This window comes from Amblyomma americanum, chromosome 1 (genome assembly GCF_052857255.1).
Source record: "Amblyomma americanum isolate KBUSLIRL-KWMA chromosome 1, ASM5285725v1, whole genome shotgun sequence".
NCBI classification, from domain to species: Eukaryota; Metazoa; Arthropoda; class Arachnida; order Ixodida; family Ixodidae; genus Amblyomma; species Amblyomma americanum.
The window spans coordinates 175,772,278-175,794,100 of NC_135497.1; the positions used below are offsets into that span (position 1 = coordinate 175,772,278).

The 21,823-nt window shown below is 44.6% G+C and overlaps 1 protein-coding gene across 2 annotated transcripts in view; it reads left to right on the forward strand.

The window, feature by feature from the left end:
- l(3)76BDm (trafficking protein particle complex subunit 8 homolog l(3)76BDm) overlaps positions 1-10,945 on the forward strand; it is an 82,474-nt gene extending 71,529 nt beyond the window's left edge. For both annotated transcript variants that reach the window (XM_077647841.1, XM_077647842.1), the window contains exons 25-27: positions 2,953-3,077; positions 8,628-8,708; positions 9,071-10,945. In XM_077647841.1, the coding sequence (XP_077503967.1) occupies positions 2,953-3,077; positions 8,628-8,708; positions 9,071-9,338 (474 nt within the window). In that variant the 3' untranslated portion in view covers positions 9,339-10,945. The remainder of the gene's footprint in view (positions 1-2,952; positions 3,078-8,627; positions 8,709-9,070) is intronic.
- The last annotated feature ends 10,878 nt before the right edge of the window (positions 10,946-21,823 follow it).

Below are 21,823 nucleotides of genomic sequence, written 5' to 3' on the forward strand. Positions count from 1 at the left end.
CGCGGAATCACTGAAAACTAGAGGCCTTAATTACAGGATATTAGAGTTGCATTGGATGTGTGACCTCAAGTGGACCTTTCTGGGCATATTTAGTCATGTGATGGCAGCGAAGTGGGAGAAGTATGACAGCTGCAGTGAAGAGCGTGGTGGATGATGGAAGGGCCAGAAGGCATACTAGAGGCAATATCAGTGAAGAGAACATGAGTCACGGAAGAGAACGTCTGTGAAGCGTCCGCCTGCAACTACCTTGCTATTGGCTTTGGTTTGGCAAGACAGGTTTTTCCACTTCCACTGGCATCGATGGCATTGCATTTTACACCATCTTCACAAGTCTGTCTGTTCACCAGCCGTGCTACTGGGCAGTTAGGCATAACATAGTAGCAAGTGAGCAGGCATCGTTTTTGCTTGTGGTTTGCATAGTGACTGCTGGCCTTATTCGCACACCTGCCGTAAAATACGTATTTGTGGCACTTCATTTGTCTCGAAATGCTACTTTTGATAAGCAGTGACCAGCAGTAGGTATAGGATTGCTGCCTGCTCTGTACATTCATTAGTTTTTGATTATGTGAACATTGTACATGATGACACACACTGTAAATATGAATAGCTTATCCAGCTCATCTCCACCTGCAGAAAATGCTTTGTGTGGTATGGAATTTGTGATCTTTTTTTTTTTCACATTGTGTGCATTGCGTGCAAACAAGTTAGTTTGTAGGTTGGTTAACGTGATCGATGTGTGCCTGCTGCTCATATGCACTTCACTTCTGGTGTGATATTGATGCCTAATTTTGCAGGTCATGGGTATGGCAATCAGTAGTGTTGGCCATGTTCACAGGAAATTGTAGTTGTTTCCATTGCATATTAACATACTCTCATATATTTAATTATTGAGATATCAAACTCTTGTGATCTGGTGTATCTGGGTTCAGAGGTTGGAATTTTTTAAATGTTTTTTTTTTGTCAGTTTTGTGTGCATGCATTTGGTGTCTAGAGTGTTTTGGACACCTTACTATTTCCTTTAGGAGAAGCTACTAAATTAATTATTTAGAAGGCAGACAATTAGAGATGATCTGCTGTTGGGGATGAGTAAAAGAATAAAAAAGATATTGGCATATTCTGACAAGTCTTGCTATGGTGGACGCCACCCCAAATCGCATGTCAGAAAAAAAAAAGGAAGGGCGTGCTTGTGGCCACATTCCAAAATGAAAAACTTGGAGGGCGCTTAAGCTTTGTCTTTAAAAGTAGAATGTGATAGTGTCATCGGGCCGCCGCCGCTTATCAGCAGCTGCCAACGGCGCCTGCGCGATGGGGTGCCGGTTCTGCGCGTTGAAGGAGCAGCTGCTCAAGTCCAGCATGAAGAGCAACACAATGGAGCCACGGCAGCCTTATACTGTGGCGATGCCAACGCCGCCAGCTTTTTTGCCTCAAGAGCTTCCTAATGCTCTCACATTAAAATGTATTAGTCACTGGACTACTCGTCTTCACTAGCACTGCTGTCGCCATCGCTGATGCGGTCCCACAGCACCTCATCTTAACGTCGGCCCGCGAAATCCCGCTCTTCGCAAGCTACCACACCATGACATCACGTGGAACAGCTTAAAATTTTGGCTCTCTTCAGCCATCACATCTGTATCACCCATTCCGAGACGTCGAACTTGCGGTCCGGCACACAGTTGTTCGTTTCTTTGGCGTAAAGAATGGCAGCCATCTTGAATGCAGCCGTGAACATGCGCCAGACGCCTACTGGACCTGGAGCACAAATGACGACTGGCGAAGCACTACATTAAAAACTGGTAAAACATGGCAGGCAGTCGTCAAATGCGTCAAACAGAGCCAAAAAAAAACTATGCATGCTATGCGCGAGCGGCGTCGGCTCTTCCATCAGATACTGACACCCCCCAGAAGAGCTGCCGCTCCGAGTGGTGGTGCCGCTGCGATTGGAACAGCGACCTTTCCATCCACTATTGACACTCCCTTGAGCACAGGGTGTGAAAAAAAGTGAAAAAAAAAATCCTTCCGAAAAAGCACGCAAAATAGCTGAATAACTGGGCAGAGCCGCAAAGCAAACAAAATTGCAACCACTCTGTAACATCCCCGATAATTCATTTGTCTCGCCTTTATTTATGGTGCCATGCTTTGGTTTCGATTGTAAGTCAACCGCGTCACTTATTTCCAAATTTAAAAAAAATAGGTAGACTTACAATCATGTAAATACGGTAGGTGGGTTATGTCACCTGGAGTGAATATAGCACATTTTATGAAGAGGACTGAATGCGATACAGAGGGTTATTTTTGTTGGAAAAAACTTCAGGTGCCTAATTTTCTTCTCGTGCATGTGGCCACTGCTTCGTGCACAATATAGCCGGACTTTTTCTTTAATATGTTTTAAAAAGCAGACTGCCATCATTCTTACAGTGGTGCTGTCGTCAGCAGTGCTGCTAGTGGGAAAATATGGTTGATGATATCTGTGGTAGACAGCACCAGCCTAATTTTGTCGATAGTTTTTAATGCTGCTTATTGCTTCAAACTGTAGTTTTAAGGAAGCCTTTGCATGTCAGTCAACGTCACAATCATTATTGACTAGGCAGCAGGCAATCATTGCCATGTCTTTAATGTCCAGATTTTCAGGCACTGCCTACCAAGTGGAAAGCAAGATTCCAATGCCAAAAAATTGTCCTTAGCTGTTCTGCCATGTTCCTTAGCCCCATAGCTAGCTGTGCATTTATTTGAGCAAGGAGATTTCAACTGCCTCAGAGAGAATATGGCTGATAAAATTCAGTAGACTGTCCCTTTAATAAACTGGTATTATTTTCTGCTGCTACACCATAGGCAAGACATACTGTTGTGAAAATGTCTTGCCTTGAACTGTTGGTGCAAGACCATGAAAGCTGATAGATGCCCTTGTAAGGTGTATGCTTGCTTTAACAAACATTTTTTTTTTGCTTCCATCAGCCAACCGACCTGAAGCCTGCAATCCCAGACTATCCAACTATAGGACTAGTGGCACCAACGTTCCAGTATGTGCGTTGTGCTCTAGTACACCCAGTTCAAGTTAAGCATGACTTTGTCACCAACAGGTAAGTGGCTCTCAGGTTGGCTATGCTTGAATATGTTGACATATTAGCCTTACTTTTCACTCAGAGCAGCCAATCATCATACGCTAAGCATGACATAACAATAGTGCCAAGGTTCCACTGAGAAGCATTTATTACTTCAAGCAAAATCTGAACTTGCACTCATGTTTGTGCTTTGACAGTTAAATGTTACAACGGTTGTCGTTACAAAAAATTGTAGGGGACACTTAAGCTCTGCCTTAAGGGTATGATGCGATAGCATAGTAGTTTAATTCCTATATTTATTTATTTATTTATTTTACAGGTACTGCCAGCCTTATTATCAGGCCTTAGGCAGGAGTGGACAACACAAATCAACAAATTCAGAAACAGCAAAATCAGCAAACAAGATACAGGACGCTGAATGATAAATCAGAACAAAAACAAAAACACAAGATAGTATTTACAACATGAGTGTCATTTTGATGAGGGGGAGCCACATGTCACTCAGGACTTACGCGCAAGTGCGCAGAGGAATGAGGAAACCGTTGGGCAGTCAACTGTGTCGGCGGATAATGCATTCCAATCGCAAATAGTGCGCGGAAAATAGGAATTTTTAAATGCGTCCGTCCTGCACGAAAAATCCAGGACTTTTTTGGTGTGATATGAGCGCGTAGATCGGCGGTTAGCTGGCAGAATGTATGAACTTTTGTCTATTCCCAATTGGTTATGATAGAGTAAATAGAAAAATTTCATCCTATCCCGGTAACGTCTGAATGTGAGACTTTCCAGTTCTGCAGCTTCTAGAAGTAATGATGGGGACGTGCGCCAGCTGTATGAGTTAAAGATGAACCTAGCTGATTTTCTTTGAACTTTCTCAAGTTTGGTAGTATTAGACTGTGTATGTGGATCCCATACAATCGCGGCATACTCTAGGACGGGTCGGATAAATGTTTTGTAGGCTAGGATTTTAATTTCAGGTGAAGCGTTCCCTAACGTACGCCTTAAAAAGCCAAGTTTCTTCATTGCTCTATTGTAGGTGTGTGTTACATGTTCATTCCACCTAAGATCTGATGAAATTATTACTCCCAAGTATTTGTAACTGGAAACGACAGATAAGCACTGGTTGTTAATGTTATAAGCAAATGATAACGGGTTCTTTTTGCGTGTAACGGTCATTGCCACAGTCTTTTTAAGATTAATAGTCATTTGCCATTTCGTGCACCAAGTTTGTATTTTAGATAGGGAAGTGTTTAAAACTGCCTGGTCGTTCGCACTACGTATTTCATGATATAGGACGCAGTCGTCTGCGAAAAGTCTGATCTTGACGTGAATGTCACTGACGATATCATTTATGAAGATCAGAAAGAATAGCGGACCTAAAACTGAGCCTTGTGGAATGCCTGAGTTTACGTTTGCGGAAGAAGAAGCTGCATCATTAACTTGAACACATTGCTTTCGTAAGGACAGGTATTCCCCAATCCAGTTAATTAAGGTGTTGTTCTTTAGTATGGGTCTTAGTTTCAGCAGTAATTTGGAGTGAGAGACGCGGTCAAATGCTTTTTCGAAATCGAGGAAAATTATGTCGACTTGGCTTTGCTTATCTAAAGCTGCTGCTAAATCATGAACTGTTTCTACGAGCTGAGTTGCGGTAGAAAACCCTAGCCTAAACCCATGTTGTCTGGTATCAATTAATGCGTTGTCATTCAGAAAGACGGATATGTGTTTGAATATTATATGTTCGAGCAATTTAGCACAAGTGCAAAGTAAAGAAATTGGCCTGTATGACGTGACGAGGGACGGATTTTCTGTTTTTGGTATGGGAACGATCTTTGCGTGCTTCCATTCGGTTGGGAGTTTCGCGCTTGTTAATGACTTCTTGAATATTAAAGTTAGATATCTTGAACACCACTCGGCGTAACGGAAAAGAAATGCATTCGGAATCCCATGTAGAAGTTCATTCTCTACTTTATATTCTTAGATCCCTGGGAGTCGTCATACCCCTCCTGGCGCAGTGGTGCAGTGGATAAAATGCGCGACTGCCTTGCGATGGCAGGTGCTCACGGTGGGCATTGTGCGGCCATGTTGCTCTTCCTGAGCGATCAATCATTAATTTAACTGCTACCTGCCATGGTGGGCAGTTTCCTCACTATCCGGTGGGCAGGTTGTGATGACGTCAGAATGTCACGTGACCTGGGTGTCCCACCTGCCTCCTAGGTTGCTCTCTGGAGACCATCTACCAGAGCCATGCCAGTCATTTTTCGCTCGCAACACCGACAGTGCCGACACCTGATTTTCTGGAGAATAGGACCTTTAATGCTATCGCATTAAAAACCAAAATTTGCATATACGTATTTGACTTTTTTTTTACACATTTACCGCTTTTTCTCAGAAATGGCTCATAACACGGTGCTGAAATTGGCAGTGCAGAAAAGTTCAATTATGTTACAGAAGTGGAATTAGAATTATAAGTCTACAGGAAAAATTATGTTTTCTTGAATTCTTTTTTCGTTTTAAATGAGTGAATTCACTTGTTCACACATTTGTAAAAAAATGTAGTTGATTTTCACTAATTCTTGTTTTGTTTTAAATGAGTTAATTCACTTGTTCACTCGTTTCTAGAAAATGTAGTTTTTGCTGTAGGCTTGTAATTATACAGTTGGAGCCCACTTACAACGAACCTGACAGAGGCGTCGACTGTGTCAATTGTATCCAAGGTTCTATTGTATCCAAGGTTCGTAGTAAGTGGACTTCTCATTTTACTGCCAGAAATTTATTTCTTACAAAAGTTCATTATGCGCACCGGACCACTGCGCTTTCCAAGCCTTCAAGACTGGTCATAGTTTGTTTCTTGCCGAGGCCCTAAGCGATAACAATTAGGCTGCTTTAAGAACAGGGCATAACTAATCGTGGTTTAAGTATTCATGGCAACTATTGGTAGTTTGGCCTCTTTGTCATTGTCATCAGATTCTCTGCAGTCGGGCAGCGCTCATACTCCGCGTATAATGGCTTCGTCACTATATGACTTTGCGATGACTTTGCGATGCCCACGTTATGATCCGCACCATCGAAGCCACCTCAGGCAAAATTATGTTCGGCCATCTGTGCATCAACAATGCATTGTTACAAATCTACATGCTTCTAATCATATGGATGCTCAACAGTATTCTCAGTCATTTTTTGGCCCATAAAGCATGCTTTACAGAAGCAATTCCTGGTAGACTCTACAGTCAGTCTCATCCACATGGCCTTAATCATTTCCACGGCAGCGAACAAGGATGTGCGAACCCAACATCACCATCTGGTGCTTGAATTGCTATCAGCATGAGCTGGATGATGCATCGATGATAGGACATCTTGAGCTTGTAAATGACATCCATGTCTGGTGGCTGGATCTTGCTCTTGGTATTTGGTGGCGAGAAGATCGTTGTAGCAACAGCCAGAGAAGGCAACACGTAGTGCATTGCCAAGTTATCAAGCATGAGTTGAAGCTCGTATCCTTTTCGCTATGTCGTGGTTGAGCTCAAAAAGCAATTCAGCGAGCAAATCGTGCACACTACCAATCATGCCATTAGAACTTATGCCTGGTTGCACACTCGTCGCATGAAAACAAAAAGTCACGCATTATCCGGCCTTGTGTTCGGCCTGTAGTCTACGAAAACGTAGCTCGCAAAGCATTGCAGCGGATGACAAAAGGCCGCCGCCGATTGCTGCCATTCCTCCTTGTGCACAGTGGTATGTTAATGCAAAAGCTTGCTGCGTCTTTCATCAGTGTGGGTATTGCCTTTCAAAGCATGCATTTTAGACGGTAGAATTTGGTAAAACTGTGCCGTTTTAATGCGACAGCCTTAAGACTCCCGTTCTGCAGAAAATCTGCTGTCGTCAGCATTGTGCTCGAAAAATCCCCGGAGAAGCAACCGAGGTAGGACACCTAGGTCACGTGACCTTGTGGCGTCATCCCAACATGCTCACCGTATTGTCAGCAAATTAACCACCGTGGCAGCTGGCTGTTAAATCAATGACTGATCGCGAGAGGCTGCTCGGGAAGAGCAGCCTGTGTCGCACAAAGCCCACCGGTGGCAGCACCTGCCATTGCCGGCCAGTGGCGCATCGCTTAACTGCTGCACCACTGCACTAGGAGAGGTATGCAAACTCCCAGGGACATATGAATGTCAAGATGAGAATGACCAATTGTGCATATATGGCATTAACCTGTTAACGTTGTCACATCATACCCTTCAAGGCGGAGCTGAAGTGTCCCCTCCTCGTACCTTACGGGGTAGGGTATCACGGGCACCTGAAGACGCTCTTCCATCTCCGCGCTTACATGAGCTTTTCGACTGTAGGGCGTAGTTAAAGGTGCACTGAAGAGGAATCTGAAATCGTCTTTCTGCCGCGGGAACTCGATCTGCACTCTCCGAAGATTCTTGGAAACTTCGAATTATTGTCCTGTGCGGCCAATTTCCCTATTAAATCAGATTAAACGTCCCAGCTCCCGCCTTTTTTTATAACTCACCTCCTAAAAAAGGAGTCAGCCAACGCCTGGAGTTCCTTTCAGCCAGCAGTCATGTGGTGGCTTCGCTTTCGCATTTATTTTGATTTTTTTAGGTTTCCATGAAAACATAGTTTCAGTCGCAGGCTACATAGCCTCAAATTAGTCCCACGGAAATAAAAATACTTGTTGACTCATTGCTTTCGCCGATCGCTACGTATCGCCCCGCTGATGGCAGAGTGGCAAGCCACCATGCGTTGGGCTGAAAGGCACTTCACGCCTTGGCTGACTCCTCCTCTTTTCGAAGTTCAAAAAAAAAAAGATGTGAGCTGGGACGTTTCGAAGTTTCTAAGAACGCTCAGAGCGTGCAGATCGAGTTCCCGCGTTAAAACGATGAGCGCAGAATCCGCTTCAGTACACCTTTAATGGCTCCTGCTCGTTCGTTCTAACCGTGTTGCACTGCCACAGTTGTTCATTTTATCTGACAGTCCCATTGCTCTAATCATGCATATTTTGACGGCAGCACCGCCCCCATTCGTGACAAGCGAGTATTCATTATAACTGCGGCCATTATAAGTGGGCTCGCCTGTATTTCCACTGATTAACATAGCTATGTCTTTCCATACTGTTAATTTCAGCACTGTGTTATGACCTATTTCTGGGAAAAAAGGGGCGAATGTAAAAAATAAATAAATAAATTGTGAAAATTGCAAATTTTAGAGTTCTTTGAACTACTACTCTGTCATTTGTTCCGAGTTTCATTACTCTAGCTTTGATTATAACATTGTCCAGAATGTTTTGTTATTACTCCTTCTAAAGTCTAACCTCACCTTTATGTAACATTTTAAAGATAATCTTTGTTTTGTAGCAACTGGAAGAATGGGCTCCAAAACGTGCTTTAGCAGTGTATATGAATGTCTTGCCAACAAAGTGTTTCTTTTCAAAATTGTTGCTGATCGATGCTTTACTGCATTGCTCTCAGGTTATAATTGGCCTTTTAGTTTGACCTGCGTAGTAATTGTAATTATGTGGAGATTCTTGTTTACATATTTTTTAGCAGGCATGCTCTTTGTTTGCTACAGGCTCTTGGTAATACCGGTTAGTCTTTTGGTGCACAACCCCAGCTTTCGGCCAGTCACCGTCACTGTGGAGCCAGGCAACAGGTGTGAAATACATTGCTTCTTTGATAATTGCATTTCCATGTCATGGGTGACGAAGGAATGTTGCATTATACAAGTAGTACATTATTCTAGCATACTGAATAACTGTAGTCACTCATTAATTTTTTGGATGCTTAAACTTTGAACTTGCCTGACTTTGCATACTTTTAGGTTCATCACAATCAGTTTATTTCAAAGTATGCCTGTTGTGTGTATTAGCTGCATGCTTTATAGAAACTGGCTTAGAGAATTATATCCTTTCATCTCTATGATATATGCTCTTTATTAGAGCTTGGTTTGATGTACATTTTGAGATTCATCTTTTTAGGTTCATGTTCTGTAATTTTTTTACGTTCTTTTTGCAGGGCACCTATTGCTCCAACAAGCCCCTCAACGACTCCAGACTTGCTGGCCGCTGATGTGGGTGGTTTCAGCTGGACAACAGCTGTGAGGCGTCACTTACCAATCAAGTCTCACACAACAGCAGCAGTAGCTCTCTCGGCCGTTTTCTCGAAAGCTGGCACATACAACATGGCTGCCTTGCAAGTGAGCGTTCTCACGGATGATGGACGTCTTTCACATGAACTGCTGTGTCCTAGTCTTATGGTGGTGCAACAGCCACAGACTCTCTAGGCTTTAGTTTTTACATCACAAGCCATTCGACTCTACTGGCAGAAGCTCTAGGTGGACTTTGGTTCAAGTTCTAAAGGTATTCTTGCTTGAGTAGCATGCATGATGTACTGAAACACTACGACCTCGATGCATCTAATGGCCAGCTAATTGAAATGGGCGCATGCAATGGCATCGAGTGCCCGCTGTCTTGCTCAGGTTCATGTGCTTCTTTATTCTAGACGATGTGGAAGCTTGTCTCAGGACTGCTTCCAGGGAAATTATATTCATGTTTCAGGGGCCAGTGCCTTGCTGTAGGTTTTCAGCCCTCAGAGAAGAGCAACCCAATGAATTGCACTTGTTTGTTCCTGGCCATGCCATGACCAGCAGCAAGCAAGGGCAAACTTCATGCTGTCCAAAGTCACATTGGTGTGCCACGCTTCATCAGGTCTGTGTGTGTGTTGAAGCCTTATTTCTCAAACTGCAAAAGTCTGGGAACCGTGCTTCTCAACTGTGGGATGCTTGGTGTATTTGCCTCTATGAAAGAGGTGTCAGGCATGGTTAAACTATAGTATGAGTGAAATGCAAAAAACATCTGTGTTGTCATGCCAGCACTACCTGAGCATTCTAAGCTCCATGAGTTGCATTGCACACTCAAGTGAACATGTTGGAGATGTCTTTTTAAAGGCAGTAAAATGCAAAAGTTCCGCGCGTTTATTCCTTGCTTTGTGTGTTTTTGAACTCTGATATTGTTTTAGGATTTGGGAGTGTCTTCAGAGAAGGTGCTTACTTGAGAGATGTGCATGTGATGTTGCAGCTACATGGAAGAGTCAAGGATGAATGCAGTTGAAATAGCATACAGAGCTTGGTAGGTGTCATGAAATTTCATGCAAATGTTAGGCTGTGAGCAAGTGGAATATTAAATGATGACTTTTGTTTGAACCATCACAGGTGTGATATGTTTTTAATAAAAGTACCCTGAAGTACGTCACTCTGTGTTTTGAAGCAGTGCAGGTATATGTATGATAACTGTTCTGCTTAGAAAAATCACTGCTTTGAGTGCCATAAAAGTAACTACACAAGTTCTTATAGTAGGGTATATGGTCAGTGCACTCACAAGGCTTCCTGGAGCCTGCTTTAAATGGTTGCCTAATTAGTAATTTTTATTGGTTGTACACTGCACCCATCCATAGTTAAGATTGTTCATTTCATAGGTTTTAGAGCTCATTGGGGATATGGTTAGTAATAATTTACTGATTCTAATGATTTTTTTGTCTTTTGCTACAAAAGCATTGCACACAGGTGTTCATAAGGTGCCTGAAAAAGAGCTGTAAAAAAAAAAACTACACCTTTTCAGAAAAAAAATTGTAGTTCAATTTTTTGTTTAGTTTAGTACTCTATATGTAATGTTTTCTCGAACAGCTGCTCGCCGAATACATTTATGTGGTGTGCAATGAATGAATGAATGATTGCATGTGTGCAACATAGTATGCATAAACAGTATAAAGTAACGCAGGTTGCAATCCACACTTCGTCATGTTGTTTGAGAGTGGGTGTGAAGGCCTGATTCTTACTGGCAATGCCTAATGGAGGACTGTTTTACATGAATAAAGTTTAAAATGCTGTTTGAATGGCGGCCCTTTCACTGATACTTGTATCTGGAGTCCTTTCAGCATGCATGGTTTGTCATAGTGAAGTGCAAGGTGCAATTTTTGGCTACAGAGTGTGTTGTTTGGTGCCATTAAATTCATCAGCATAAGCCCAAAAGGCCCTGACTGCAAAATAATCTGCCACAGCTAAGGCATAGCAAGAGCTATAAGAGAGAGAGAGAGAATTTGTCGTTGCCAGGAATTGAGAGCCAGCATTGTACCACTATGGTCTCTAACTTATATCCGCAGCTTGTTACAGGGTGTTTCAGAGGAGCCCACCAGTAATGTTTTTAAGAAATTAAAAGCGTTTAGCTAGGAGTGTGTGAATTATTGAAATTTTATAATAAATTGCATATCCTATTCAATTCGCTGACTGAATCAAGTAGTGCATATTCTGAATTGTTCTAAGTTATTCGAATACATTTTCAAGCATTAATTTTTTCGAATATGTTTCAAGGTATTCAAATAGCGTCGAATAATTGAAAAAAGAAAACATAATATTCTTTGGTGACAGTTGCAAAAACAGCCCGATCCAACACAGCACAGCATGCTGCTGTGATATCTGTTCAGGTTGGCAGCGTTCATAATGCTCATTCGGGGCCTCCATGATTGGCCATTTCAGCAGGGCTCAGCCAGGTTTACTCAGTTGTGCTGCCATGCCAGATAGCTCGCGCCCCCTTTCATCTACTGATATTGGGTGCTAGTTCATTGGCAGTCATAGAGGTAATATACTGACTGTTATGTTGTATCCCGTTAGTGGAGATGAGTTTTGCACTGCTAGCACTTTGCTGATGCCTCTTGCACGCCACAAGTCGAATCAGTTATTTGTATGCATACGTGATTGGTATTCGATTCAGTTCATTCACTATTCGAGTCATATTCGTTAGCAAAGCTGCACTATTCGTATCTGATCCAGTCTTGAAAAAGTACTATTCGCACACCCCTAATTCATGGATTATGCTGACGGTAATGCAGATACTGAGTGCCAGCTGTTGCGTCTTTGCCTGTGCTTTTGCGTTTACATTGAGTCTTTCTAAAACTCGAGAAGCACTCCTGTGGTATTGCAGCTGCTGACGTTGTTTGGCTTGAGCCTCTCAAGCGTGCACCTCGGGGTCCTGGCGTCTTCCGCGATTTTGCACCATGTTTCTAGCCTGCGCTTCACCGTTTTGGCATCTATTCCCCTTCTTTTGTGTCGTTTTCCAAACCCACACCTCAGTGTACTGGCGCAGTGTCCGCGTTTCTATGGAGGGGAAATGCAAATATGCCTGTGTACTGTGCGATGTTAGTGCGCGTGGTCGAAATTATTCCGGAGCCCTCCACTGCATACGGTTCCTGTCCCTTGTTTCACTCCCTCCTCCATCTTGAATTGACTCCTGCAGCGCGGTTCAGGTATCCACGCGGGTTTAATTCGGGCCACGGTGGCTGCATTTCGTAAAAGACTTCAGTGTGCTGTGCGATGTTGGTGCACATTAAAGAACCCCAGGGGGCCAAAATTATTCCAGAGCCCTGCACTACCATGCCTCGTTCTCCCTTCTTTTCCTTCTCCAAGGGCACGGTTCGGGTGTCCACAGAGACTGACTTCTTTCTGGAAACCAGTTACCAATTACTGTGCCTCTCCGTCTCTCAAAATCTTTTTTTTTTTTTTCATTTTGATGCTCTGTGCGTTTGTGTTCAGCATTGCGTTTTTGTCGTGTACGCTTCGGGCATTCTACCAGGGGTGGATTTATTGGGGGTGGTCACCCTTGCCAGGCGAGAAATTTAACTTAGGAAAACCACGCTGAACCCCTTGTTTTTGATAGAAATTGTCCAAGAAGTCAGTTCAAATGGGATCGCCTCTTTCATGAGTGACACATAAATCCCCCCCTGCATTCTACCAGCGGTCCCTGCTCCACGTCGGCTACATCTACGCACCCTCGCCTCTCGCTGTGTGACAGTGGGAGGAGCCTCCTCCTCCACCCTTCTGTTCCTCCTGCAACTCATCGAGACTTCATGAAGCAAGAATTTCATGTGGCGGTACGATATGCGGTTGGTAGGGTGAATCGCTCCTACTCAATCCATGCCCAAAAAATAGTTCACACTCACAGGGCCCAAACACTGAGCGCCTCACAGCTTTGATTGTGGTTTTCAATGCTACCTCATTGTTATATACTGCTTTATGTTTTCGTACAAACACTTACCGGAGTTTCAAAAAAGAAGAATTAATAGACACTTTAGCATATCGTGTACCTTGTTACCGTTACCGGTACAGGAGTACCGGGAGCCCACACAGAGCCAATGTGCATGCACAAATCGCCTTGACAGCGGTAGATGGTGCCAGGTACCCGGCAGCTATGTGCGCGCCTGCAGCATTGGGACCAATCAGCGCGTGCTCTCCGGCGGTGGGCGGGATCTTGGTACTCTGGTAACGGTAACACGGTACATGGTATGCAAAAGGTGTCTAATATGGTTTTGCGGATGCACTGCTTCCACAGCCTGCGAGGCGTTGCCTGCTACGTATGAAACACAGTATAGCGCTGTAATGGGCGTTTTGAGGTACAAAGGTGCTCTTTGCAGCTTAATAAGTGCCAGTGGCCGTCGCGGTGGCTCAGTGGTTATGGTGCTCAGCTGCCGACCCGAAAGACGCGGGTTCGATCCCGGTTGCGGCGGTCGAGTTTCCATGGAGGCGAAATTCTGGAGACCCGTGTACTGTGCGATGTTAGTGCATGTTAAAGAACCCCAGGTGGTCGAAATTTCCGGAGCCCTTCACTACGGCATCCCTCATAGCCTGTGTTGCTTTGGGATGTTAGACCCAATAAACGAACCAGTAAATGCCAGTGGTGGCAGGCGTCACGGAAACTGTTGTACCGTTTTAATTTTCATAAATATTGTAATTAGCTTTCTGTATGTAGCCATATCAGTTTTAGAAGTTTGAAAACACTTATACTTGACCGCTGTAGCGTGATGACTTTCGGCTATTGCAGCGCGTCAAACCAAAACCGCACCCATATCTATTAGTGCATGTCACTCCGCAGAGCACGTGACCTCTGTTCAATCCTGGGCACAGTGGCTAGCTCGGGCGGGGGACTGAGGAGGTGTGACACGTGCACCGCGTTGTGACGTCTGGTGGATGACGATGCTTTTTGAAGTGGGAAGTTTCACTATGCTAGGTAAAGCAGTCGTCGCGTAGGCCGGAGAATGACCTTGAGTGACCTTCAGCCCAACCACGTTAGTCGTGACCATATGTGGAACAGTTATGATGGCAATCGCCTTGACCCCTGACCTTGACCCATGACGTTTAGCTTACCTTTTTACATTGGATGGCCTTTGGGTTGACCTTTGACCTTAAGAACATTAAATGGGGTGTTGTGAACCCATGTGACGACATCCGATGGGGGTGTCGTAAGACAGTGTGATACCACGTCATAGCCACGTGGTCGTGTGGGTATATATAGAACAGCTGTCGCCAGCATGTAGTGGAGCTGCCATTGACGATTCTCAGACGCTTAGCAAGCGTCCTTGCTTTTCGCTGAATTCCAGGGTTAGCCAAGTTAAGCCACTGCCAATTTTGGGTTTGGTGCGCCAGATTCACAAAATTAGTTGCGTCACTGTGTCTAGCGTATCATTTTTTAAATTCTAAAAGCTGATATGGAATGTTGCTGCTAACTGCTATCTAAAAATCTAATTACAACCAGGTGCGTAATTATACTAGTTAAAAGGTTAACTATTTGAATTTAGTTATGTCATGTTTTCTAACTTTCACCATCACTAGGCCCCGAAAGGCATTTTATGTATTTTTCCTAAATATTACTGGCAGCATGTGCTGAAGTGCCCTGTATTAATTGTTTTAATGCAAAAATGTACTCTTGGCTGCTGACCCAAAAGACACAGGTTCGATCTCGGCCGCGGCATTAAAATTTCGATGGAGGTGAAATTTTAGAGGTCCGTGTACTGTGGTCAGATTTACGGAGCCCCTCACTACGGAGCCCTCATAGCCTAAGTCACTTTGGAACGTATAACATTAAAAACCATAAACAAGGATTTATTATACACTTACTGTGGTATAGTTATTTTTTCCCCCAAGTACAGGTCTTTGCAAGAATGAAATGGCTGCAAAGCTTTTGAAAATTATGAAATTATGAAAATTAAATTGTCAGTCACTTCATAATTAGCCCGTTCTCTTTAATAGAATAATATAGAAGACCGGTATATTTAGCAGTGAAGGGGTTAAGGTGCGAAATGTTGGCAAAGCTTTGTATAGTGAATTGCTGTAAGGAAAATTGCATGTTTATTTACAGCAAAATATATCTGGAAGGACCTTAATAAATGGTGACATTAAGCAGCTGTGCCAAAATTAATAAAAGGGTGCCTAACATTTATTTATTATTTATTAGCTTTATCTTTTGTTGTGCCATTTATATGCAAGTTATAATGCTCCATATATATTTCTGCAGTATTGTGAAAGACATTATTTTTTTTTGCTGTTGCCACTAACTAATGTAGTATGGAATAGATTCCATTAAATTGGTATTTGGAGAAGTTGGGGGAGTGTGGAAGGAGAAGCACCTTTCTGTGCTTTTTCCTACATTTATGTAAATCACCCTTTCACTTATTTGGCACAATTTTGTCAGCTTACTTTTCTTTCACAGCATATAAAATGCTCACTAGCTGATATCTGTGAAAGCTGTGAGAGGAGATGCATGCATGAGCGCACCGCCAAACGGATGTGCACTTACTTACGGTTGGCTGAACATTGAGACCATCTTGTCACAGCAGAACAAAGATGTTGGCTCAAGGAAAATAAGTTACCCCGGACGCATGGTTATGGCACAGCTTCTAAAATAACTCCAGTGCGCGTCCTGTTAAACTTTCTTTGCCCACATTGTAACGCGTTGTGAAACTAAACATTGCACCAACTCACCCAGCTACCCACGCTTTTGAGAATTAAAGGAGCTCTGATTCCCCTGAAACACCTTCCAAGGAGAGCACATAAACTCGCTTAAAGGGGCTCTGAAATGGGCTCTAATAAAGTTGCAGTATGGCTGCGATGTTAAAGCATGCATCTTCACGAATACTGTCCAGCAAGAAATTTTATAATGCGCTTTGTAGAAGGCGAGTTATCTGCAGTCAAAATTTTTATTTCAGCATCTTCGCGCTTTTTCCTCTCACGTTTTGCATGCTGGAAGGTCGGCGCTCCTCCGTCGACCTTACCTCCCTCCGGGAGCAGAGCTTCCTGACCCGCCGGAGCTACGCGGCTAATTGGCCGCGGCCTTGGTAGCTGCCTGACGTCTGAAAGAATCTAACCAGTAGCCACCTGTCAACATGTATACGCCGATGCGACCGACGGAGGAGGGTGCGGGCATGAAAAAGTTGCCGGGAAGGGCTCATCAACTTTCGTGCGTGATTGTGGGCCATCTGCTGCATGTAGAAGTGTATTATTTGGCTCAGGTTTTCATGACAGCACAATGCAGTGACTAAGCGAGTTGATGTGCTTTCCTTGGAAGGTGTTTCAGAGCCCCTTTAATCACTGTATTGAGTTGTCATGAACACATGAGCCAAATAATACACTTCTACACGCAGCAGAGAACCCACAATCGCGCGAAAGTTGGCGAGACCGGCGACAGCTCGCTCCTTCCCCCGTCGCACCGCTCCTGCATATACCAGTTCACAGATGCCTATTATTAGATTCTTTCAGACGTGAGGCAGCTACCATGGCCGCGGGCAATAACGGCATATCTCCGGCGGGTCAGGAAGCTCCGCCCCCGGCGGTGGGGCTGGCGGAGGAGCGCTGACTTTTCAGTGTGAAAAAGTGAGAGGAAAAGGCGCGAAGACGTTGAAATTCAAATTTTGACTGCAGATAACTCGGCTTCTACAAAGCACATTTAAAAAATTCTTGCTGGAGGATATTTGTGATGCGGCATCTTTTAACATCACAGTCATACTGCAACTTTATTAGAGCTCCTTTCAGAGCTCCTTTAAAGGCACTGCATGTGTGGCTGCGCCTGATGCAGATGCCTTGAAGCTTGCTGGATATTCCGAGGACTGGGGAAGCAATATGGAGCGTTTCAGTGCCCATTCACTAGAAGTTTTGTTTGTAACGTTCCCTTGTGTCTGAATAAAATAACGTAGAGGTGCTATAGCAGCCTCATCCACCACTTGTGGCAATGCACTGTGGAGAAAAGAGGACGCCATTTTTGAAGCGAAAGCTTCACTACGCTACCTCGTAACGATTTCATGGTGCTTGCAGTTTTGACCTTCAATTGAGCCAGAGGTCAAATCAAGATTAAGCCATGGTATAACTATAGTGTCCTACCACATGCTACCTCAGGCACCTCAAGGTTAAAGGTCAAATACAAAGTTAAGAGACTTTAATAAGATTATGACTTGAACACCTCGGTCGCGCTTTAAGCTACATGGCAGTAGTGACAGATGTGCGCTTCATGCGTTGTCATTCACAACGTTGTATAGCAGAAATGTGGCACTGAAGCTATAGACCTTCGGCGTTCTTTGTGCTCATTGGCCTTAGCGTTGACAGTGTTCTAGACTCTGATGATTTTGAGGAAAGGAAGGCACATAACTGGCTCCCTAGGGCAGTGGACGCCTCAATCGCGCTTTGAGGTATGTGGCGGTGGAGAGAGAGAGAGATATGGGCTGCATGCATTAGCTCTGACAACGTGGCAGACACATGCCACTGCTGCAGCAGGCCGCAGCGTTCATTGGGTGACTAACATCTCGCGATCAACCATTAATTTAACCGAGACCTGGCAGGGTGGGCGCGTTGCCTATCCAGTGTGCGGAACGCACTCAACGTTATAGAGGCCAAGCCACGTCTACTTGTCCACTGCACCACAGCTTTCGCTCTCTAACCAGGTTCAGCAGTAGTTGAACCGCAGCTTTTTTTTTTTGTTCTGTTGGTAGCGGAGGCCCTGCTATGTGCATATGCCATCTTTGCCATGCTACGCAGGTGGCACTGTGGCAGGCAGGTAAACACTTCTATTTCTACCTCAGTAGCACCAGGCGTTTTTTGTAATTTCGATACAGTGCACCTTCCCAGCAATAAGGCTGCACTAAATGTGCCTTTGAAGGTTCTCGCACACTGAGGAACTGTTTGGGCCATCCCGACTGTATCTAGACAATGATCACAATTTACGATGCCCGTGCTAGCCCAGCACAAGTCTACTTTCGTCAGAAACCACTGAGTTCATCTGCAACTAGCCAGGCATGGCCATCACCCTCTCACCAGCGCCTGCAGCTTGCATCCAGGACTTGCCTGCTCGAAAGCCATTGTAATGCAGCACTACTTAAGGCCTACCGACTTCATTTCATTATAAGGGGCCATAGTGTGTGGTTCCGGGATGTCGCTTCTGCTGGCCTCGAGCAGCTGGCGCTATCACATATTGCTTTTAGGGATGGTGGCACAGATCATATTCTTTTTATATTGGTTGTTGACAAGGGCTCTTTCAGCGGCAGATGTGATTGTTCCCTTGAGCAGCGAACGCCTCAACGTCACTTACGATGTCTTCCACTGCAGGTGAATTGGCTGCTGGTGAAAGATTAGTGCAGCGGTATATATTGACAGCGCCAGCACTGCAAGTAATAAGGTCTAGTTTCAGGCTTGTAACACGCGACCAGTTAGTCGCAGAAATTCTTATTGCTAGCCAACAACGGCCCTCTCTACGATATATTATTAAAGGATTCAGTGGATTCCGAACCATTGCGGAATGTCTGGTAAGGAGCAAGTCGACGCTGTCGCGTTGCCACATGTCGTACAGGGCCTGTAAATGCACAAGCCATTCCAGGCTGCGTGCGAATTTTCGGTTAAACCCTATTCCGCCGATTATTGCTTGACGTCGCACGTACGATGCGCTGCCTCCAGAAGATTGAATGAGAAATCACCCCCACTGTCGTCTCGGCAATATTCCAGCGACCATTTTTCACCTTCCTTGCATTGTCCAAGGAGGCCAGAGCCTCTTGTTGGGCATCTGCAGTTCGCCAGAAATTCAGTACAGTACCTGCGAAAACCATGTCGAGATTTATGATTTGATGTTTTTCTTCGAATGATAAGCTTCTAAGTGTAAATTTTTGTGGCAGTTTGGAAAGCGTGTAATGTATTTTTTTAATGGCCCTCTAACACTTCCAAACGCGGAACTTGTTCACACACTGCCTATGGTTTACTTTCTCCGCAACCATATTCCCCACTGGGAGGGCTAGCTCACGAGCGGTGATCTTGATGTCCGTCTCTTGCTAGCGCGTCCCGTCCTACACCTAACTGTTTATAGTTTATGGCAGTTTAACGTCCCAAGGGACGCTGTAGTGAAGGGCTGCTGAAATTTCGACCAGCTGGGGTTCTTTAACGTGCACTGACATCGCACAGTGCACGGGCCTCTCAAATTTCGCCTCCATCGGAATTCTACCGCCGCAGCCGGGAAGTCCTGCACCTAACACTCGCGCCCCAAAGACACTTGCGAGGCATAGGCTGTGCGCCGGTAGTCGGAGGGGGCACGCAGCTCCATGTGCCTCATTCTGGCTTGCGCCTCTGTCAGGTGTGACAGCTGCGGTCGGTGCGGACCTGTCCTGTGCCGGAAGCACATCCACCGACTTGGAGGGAAACCACTGCGCCGCGCTCGCACCTGCTCGCGTCTCCTGCAGCGTGCATGCGCAGACCGCCTCCGGCGTAGGCCTCGCAAATCAGAGCTGTACATGGGGTACGGGCTAGTCTTCCATTCAAATAATGTCTTTTTCTCGGGCGCTCTAGACAGGTGCAGTTGGGTCTTGCAGTGGCAGCTGTTACGACCTCTTCATAGCTGAGTCTGGAGATGCCAATTCGTATGCGCTCATGTATTTTGTCGCCCTTTCCTGCCGACGGCGACACTAACGTGACGCTGGCCAAGCGCAGCTTGGTTCAAGCTTTAGAGCAACGTTTAAGAAAAAAAAAAACCACCGGATGTTAATTCTTGTGGTAATGCGAAAGCGAAATGCTGATGCTGGACGGAGTGTTTACTAACTCTGGGTACGGGTGTCGAATGTCACTTATGCCTCTACTTTCTAAGCCCTAATTAGCCTATATAAGAGTAAAAAGGGAGTAAGCTGTCTTCTAGCGCACTTCCTTTTAGGGGCAGGGTGTGCTGCCCAAGCCCTGGAGTAGATTTCCATCTAAAAATTCGGAATGCTTACGGTCGGTAACGGGAACAAATTCCCTATTTAAGACATGCGAAGTTCTAGAAGTTACGAAGATTTTGACCGCGGTTTCAATCTTCGATATTTGCTAACCTCTAGATGATCTCAGGGGCCGCGTTTAAAAGCCTCCTCTTATTACTAACCGCTTCAAGTTACTATGCTTTGCAGTGGGAATATGCTTCCGTTGCCAAGAGTAAGCACTCCGTATAATTAGTGATCGAAATCTACTCCGGAACTTCTGCAGCATATCCTGCCCCTAAAAGGAAGCGTGTTAGAGGACGGCTTACTCTCTTTTTACGCCCATATGCTACTTCGTGTTTACGGTGTACACTTGCATTAGCGCGCATAAGCTTTAGTGAATATATCTTTGCTGCATGTCTTGGGGTAGCTGGATCCAGTAAACAGTCATGGGTTGGGGGGGTGCAGGTGCACGGAGGGGGCGTGACGCACGGTCAAAAAAAGTCTGGGATGCATCAATTTCTCTTCGGTGGTTCTGTCGTGAAATTAAGATGTAATCATACGTTTGTTGACAAGGTTCGTTACAAGTGGGATGACAGTTCAAACTCATTAGTAAAGGTATCTAATCAACCTATTTCTTCTGAGCCTGGGTCTTCTACTTCCGCATCATCCACTCCTTGACCTCGTTCTGTCCGTTTTGAGAGCCTTGTTGTCTTGAATATTACCGCCCGCAGTATTGTTAAAAAAAGTGTCCACATTTATTGTCTTATTTCTAATCGATCCCCGCATGTGATCGGCATAGCGGAGACATGGCTGCATAGTGGTATTTACGACCGAGTTCACACCACCCGGTTGTGTTGCCGTGCACATAGGAATTGCGGCACTGGTGGCGGTATGGCTCTGCTTATTAGGCCGGATCTTTGTTTTTCAATTTTGCCTTCTCCCCCTGAAACAGAATCCTTGTGGTGTAAAATTTACCCAAATAATATGTACATTCTTATTAGTTTTCCATATCGTCTGCCCGGCTCTCCGCTTGATGTCCTTCATGCTATTTCAAATTTTATGAATGAGATCAACATTGCTTCATCCAGATTCATCTGCATGGGTGACTTCAACGCTCCTGGTATGCACTGGCCATCGCTGTCTGCAGTCGGTCGTGACAGCAATTTGTAAGGAAATAATGTATTTCCTTGTTCTTTGGACTAACTCACGTTGTTTCTGGTGCAGCCAGGTTGAATTCCGTTCTTCACTTCGTTTTTCTAAACGCTAATGTAGCCGAAAAAACAACTTTCTTGTGAAGTAATTGATCAGCTCTCATACCATAAAAGCGTTGTAGTTTAGCTCTGTTGTCCAATTTCTGAATCACTGTATAAATTTACTAGTTTTCCTGACTTTAATCACGAGGTTGTTCTAACTATTTAAGCACCCTACACGACCGACGATTTTTCACATTTCTATAAAATTATCCAGAAATTTCTCCTATACCTCGAGCTTGGCGCATGATGACCTTAGTTGCCTATGCGCCATAAAACACAACACAACACAACACTTTCCTACTTTACTCGTGTGGATGACAGCTCCTTTACTGATGTCTTATAGCTGAACATTTTGATATGTTTTGTGCACTCCAGACATCCAGGACACGAATTTCCTTGTATATATTACTTTGAGCGTCTTGTCATTTCATGTGTACAACGACTTGTTCTTATCAAGACTAAGGAAAGAAATTCTAACATTTCATGGATTACT